General features: G+C 41.2%; 1 protein-coding gene across 1 annotated transcript in view; it reads left to right on the top strand.

Moving 5' to 3' along the window:
• The window catches only part of stmA (Protein EFR3 homolog stmA), a 35,275-nt gene that overhangs the window by 19,747 nt on the left and 10,528 nt on the right, over positions 1-5,000 (top strand). Inside the window, exons 7-15 of the mRNA XM_070115623.1 lie at positions 1-41; positions 656-734; positions 1,089-1,224; positions 1,477-1,667; positions 2,223-2,315; positions 2,708-2,880; positions 3,170-3,401; positions 4,163-4,296; positions 4,692-4,820. The exon at positions 1-41 is cut by the window's left edge and continues 105 nt beyond it. Of these exons, the coding sequence (XP_069971724.1) occupies positions 1-41; positions 656-734; positions 1,089-1,224; positions 1,477-1,667; positions 2,223-2,315; positions 2,708-2,880; positions 3,170-3,401; positions 4,163-4,296; positions 4,692-4,820 (1,208 nt within the window). The remainder of the gene's footprint in view (positions 42-655; positions 735-1,088; positions 1,225-1,476; positions 1,668-2,222; positions 2,316-2,707; positions 2,881-3,169; positions 3,402-4,162; positions 4,297-4,691; positions 4,821-5,000) is intronic.

The following is a 5,000-nucleotide window of genomic DNA, read 5'->3' as shown; positions in this document are numbered from 1 at the left end:
ACCTATGGCAAGATACACAACGTCATTAAGCCTTTGCTGATGTGAGTGACAGTGTTTTATTTGTTGTTATTATTATTATAATTATTATTTTGCATGTGTGTGTGTGTGCATGTGGGGGGGGAGGGTATCGGGTATCACACTTGCTGTCCCCTCTTTGCCCAGAATGTTATTTTGAACTTGAAATTGGAACACCATTTTTATTTCATCCTACTGAATTACTGCAGCTTCTAGCATAACACAAATTATCTACTGGAGTGAATGTATCAAAATGTATCATACTTTTTGCTGTGATATTGAGAGAGAAAGTGAATTCTTGCTTATTCATTCAAGTGTAGATTACCCTTCATTATTTCTTTTTCTTTTATAATCTATAGATTTTTGATTTATTTATTTATTTATTTATTTATTTATTTATTTTTATTTCTCGTGTAATTTGTTTATATATTTATTCTTATTTATGATTGATTGATTTCTTTTTAGTATTTATTTATTTTTCTTTTATTATTATTTTTTCTTTTGTAATAGTTTTATTTATTTTTCTTATTTAACTTTTTTTATTTATTTCTCTCATTATTTTTTCTTTCCTTTGTAATTTCTGTTTGTAATTTATCCTTTGTCACTTGTATGTTTCTAATGTACTTTTTCCTTCCATTAGCCACTTAGACTACGAAGGGCTGTGGGTCAACAACAGCTTCGCAGTGCAGGTCTTCAAGATTGTCATGTACTCCATACAGGTACTTACACTTCACATGATTACAGCCGGGAAAATAATGAATGAAAGTAGTAATAGAATAATTGTATTGTACTCCATACGGGGTACCCCTATTTCATATAATTACAGCCAGAAAAATAAGTGAATGTACTTGTACTACAAAACAAGATTGACAAAAAAAGACAAAAAAACAAAAAGGTTGTTAGTAAAGACAAGGCTATGACGTTGTCTCCTTTAAGCCTTTGGCGCATGGAGATATCCCCTTGACTCGGGTTGGGTGTGCTGAGGTCACCTTAACTTTACATCTAACGTTCCTAAAACACTAAACCTTTTTAAGACACTAGGACAATTATTGTTCTGTTTATTCCCCCCTTAGGCTCAGTACAGCATCACGGTGATAGAGCTCCTCATGGCGCACCTCAATGAGAAGAGCAGCGAGCCAGCACAGATAAGGACGGGCATTGCAGACGTGCTCTCCAAGGTGATTCCGATTGCTGCGGGAGAATGCATAGGTGAGAGGCATAGGGAAGCAGGTTGAAGGTCTCTGAGGTGTGACGTTGGGCGTGTTTACTTATTTATTTTGTTTTATTTTATTTTATTTTTTAAAGAATTGAAGCACAAGTGAATTACAACTGAAACTGAAAGTTGATACCTTTATTCTGTTAGTATTTTCACACTACACACCTAAATCACATAGTTTACAGACACTTCTATGCCCAGCATACTAAAACCTCAATTCCCCGCTCCCTCCTCTTTCCCTGCAGGCCCTTCGGTCATTGAGATCATCAACTCCCTACTGGAACACATCCGTTCCTCGGTTGTGGGTGGAGTGAGCGGAAAGGAGAGCTCAGCGGAGAAGATGTACCAGGAGACGCTAATCCATGCCCTGGGAGAATATGCCAACCACCTGCCCGACTACCAGAAGATTGACTCCATGGTCTTCATCCTGAATAAGGTGGGTAGGAGGTAGGGTCTAGCCAGATAGAGGTTGCGGATTACAATGGCGCAATTGTAGAAGATTGCCGACTCATTTGGTGGTGGATATGGGTGAATAGAGGGAGAGTAAGTGGATTGATTAAAGGGTATTAGTGGATGGTGAATAGATGATAGAATGGTGTGGGTATGTGGATAGAGTGGTGTGGGTAGTTGGGTAGAGAAATTGATATGTGGGTAGAGCTTTATGGTTATGGTGGTATGAGAGGTATAGGGAGGTAGGTAAATACACATAGGTGTATGGATAGAGAGGCATGAGGATGTGGCTATGTATTGGCATATAAATGTGATAATATACAAGTACATTCTAGGAAAGGTGAGTTTGCCAATCTAAATCAGCTGATTAGGTTCAAGAAACTTGTTTTTGCAGCTTCTCACATTTTTTTTCCCCTTAAGAATTCAGTTTCATGTATAAACTAGAAGGAATTTGATTTTCTAAAGACCAATTTCTCGTTGATAGAAAATAGGATGTATAGATTGTGTTTCTGGTTATTTATTAATTGATTTTGTGCTTCAGGTGCCAGGTAGCGACCGAGTGGATGATGGAGGTTCCCAGCGACCCGAGGCAGAGGTCAAACTCCAGCATCTGCTCCTCAAGTCACTACTCAAGGTCAGGCTCACTTTCTGGAAGTTGCAAGGAGATGGATAAATGTCAGCCATCTTTTTTCCTCTTCTTCTTTTTCTTTTGTTTTTCTTCTTCTTCTTTTGCTTCTACTACTACTTTTTTTACTTCTTTTTTTTCTTCTTCCTCCCTTCTTCTTCTTCTTCTTCTTCTTCTTCTTCTTCTTCTTCTTCTTCTTCTTCTTCTTCTTCTTCTTCTTTTCCTCCTCCTTTAGTTCTTTGTCGTCTTCTTTTTATCCTTTGTTTACTTTTCTTCTAATTCCATATTGCATTCTCTATTTTGTTGAACTTTCTGACACATGCTTGATAATTACAGAGGATCTGTTGTATTACTTCCCTGCGCACTCTGCTTTGATTTTATTGTAATTGTCCTCTCTCTAGGTGGGAACCAAGTACACGACGGTACAGTACTCGACCACCTTTGCACAGTCCTTCCTCGTTCGCCTCATGCGTCTCTCGGTCTCAAGTGACGCGGAGGTCCGTCTCACGGTGCAGCAAATTCTCCACACACTCATTGATCGCCACCAGAACATCGAGAAGCTTGCCAAACCGACGTAAGATATTTGCAAATGCTGGCTAGTGAAGGGCTGTTAGGTGGGCCGAGGTTTTTAAACTGTTAGGGTCTGTTATGTTCTTTTCAGCTGTCAAATTAACTTGTGGGAAGACCGTATGCTCCGTAAATCATAAACCAACAAAAAACGTTTTTAGAAGGGCTATCTCTGATTCTAGTATATGGCTTAATATTTTTATCCTTTCCCAATTCATATATGCCCTTGCCATTCCAAGGAGACATACTCGTCCTCATTAGTGTAAAGGAGTAGTAATACTAGACCCTCCTCACAGCCTCGAGGTTAGCCGTTTGGGCCTGACAATGAGCAAGCCGGTGCGTCAAGACGTCAACTTTTGGAAGAAGTCTGGCAACGAGATCATGCTCTCCCTCCAAGAGAATTGTGAGTTCAGCAACAACCGCCTGGTCAACATTGAGGCCATTTATGCCACCCTCATGCTGCTCATGGCCGAAATTCGCTCCGATGATGTCATGGTGGACATCCTGAGGGTCCTGTTCCACGTGCAGGTGCGTGTGGGTGTGCTGGGGGGATGATATATATATTTGTGTGTGTGTATGTATGTGTGTGTGTGTGTGTGTGTGTGTGTGTGTGTGTGTGTGTGTGTGTGTGTGTGTGTGTGTGTGTGTGTGTGTGTGTGTGTGTGTGTGAGAGAGAGAGAGAGAGAGAGAGAGAGAGACAGACAGACAGACAGACAGACAGACAGACAGACAGACAGACAGACAGACAGACAGACAGACAGAGAGAGAGGGAAAGAGAGAGAGAGAGGGAAAGAGAGAGAGAGAGAGAGAGAGGGAAAGAGAGAGAGAGGGAAAGAGAGAGAGAGAGAGAGAGAGAGAGAGAGATTAGGGTAAGAAATGGAGCATGTGTGCGTGCATGAACGTGTACCTGTTTTGCTTTTAAAAAGCACATGTATTATATCCTTGTTAATGTTCTTATTGTTTTAACTGTACAGAAAAAAAAGGGAAAAGTTTTACATTTGAAGGAAAACTTAAAAACTGTCAACTAATGTAAAGATACCAAGATAACCAAGCGAGCCTAGTGCGAGAGGTAGAAACCAGAAGGCAGCGCATTGCCTCTGGGCTCACAAATACAACCCCCCCTCCCCCGCCCACCCTCATCCTCATCCACAGAATCTTTTCCCCTCAATCCTCAGATCCTGCCCCCCCCTTCAGAGCCTCCCCCCTCCCCTATCTTCCGAGCAATGCAGGCACAGTGTCCCCCTCCTCGAATGTGTGTGATTAACCCCTCCCTCTCCCCCTCCCCTCAGGGCGTTGCACAGAATGGCACAGTGAGTGGACCGCAGGGCGTCCAGCTGCAGGCGCTGGTGGCAAGCGTGATGGTGGTCATCTCCCACCTGGTGCCCACGCTCAAGGACCACGTGGCGGCCGTCATCAAGAAGAGGTGGGCATGTGAGGCCTGGGCTTTGGGGCAGAAAGTGTTTTTTCTTTTATTTATTATTATTATTATTATTTTTTTTTAAGGAATTAATTTGTTATGATTAGAAAAAAAAATATTTATTTGTTATTAATTCATTTTATTAAATTATTAATTAATTTGTGATGTGAATTATTTTCTTCTTTATTTTCTTTTTTCTTCTCTTTCTGCCTGGTCTTCATTTTCTTCATGTATACACATACATATGTAGTCTACACATACACATTCCTACACACAGTGCAAATATGTTTGTCTAAGGTAATCTGAGGATACAGCTGTTATTTATCTTTGTTTTAGGAAAACTGAAGCTTGCATTAATGTTGGCATTGCTGACCTTCCATCTCCCTCTCCTCCTTTCCCAGGTCCGATGAGGCGCCACACCTGCTGCCTGAGATCATGGCCAGCTATGAGTCTGGACTGCCATGCCGCGACCTCCCAGAGGACCTGCTCTTCGACCACTCCAAGGTCCTCGATCTTCTGGCCAACACGAAGTGAGTTGGGGAAAGGTCAGGGGGGGACCTTTCTTCTTATTCATCTGTCTAGCCTATCTAGCCACTTGTTTATGAGTGTAGCATCTTGTATATTTATATTTTTGATTCATTCATTTACCTGTTAAGTTATTTATTCCTCGGTGTAGCACAGTGATTGGTGTTTATTGTAGATACTATTTG

Source organism: Penaeus vannamei, chromosome 37 (assembly GCF_042767895.1).
Source record: "Penaeus vannamei isolate JL-2024 chromosome 37, ASM4276789v1, whole genome shotgun sequence".
NCBI lineage: Eukaryota > Metazoa > Arthropoda > Malacostraca > Decapoda > Penaeidae > Penaeus > Penaeus vannamei.
Note: the sequence above shows the minus strand (reverse complement) of the source record. Positions and strands in the feature narration are given on the sequence as shown.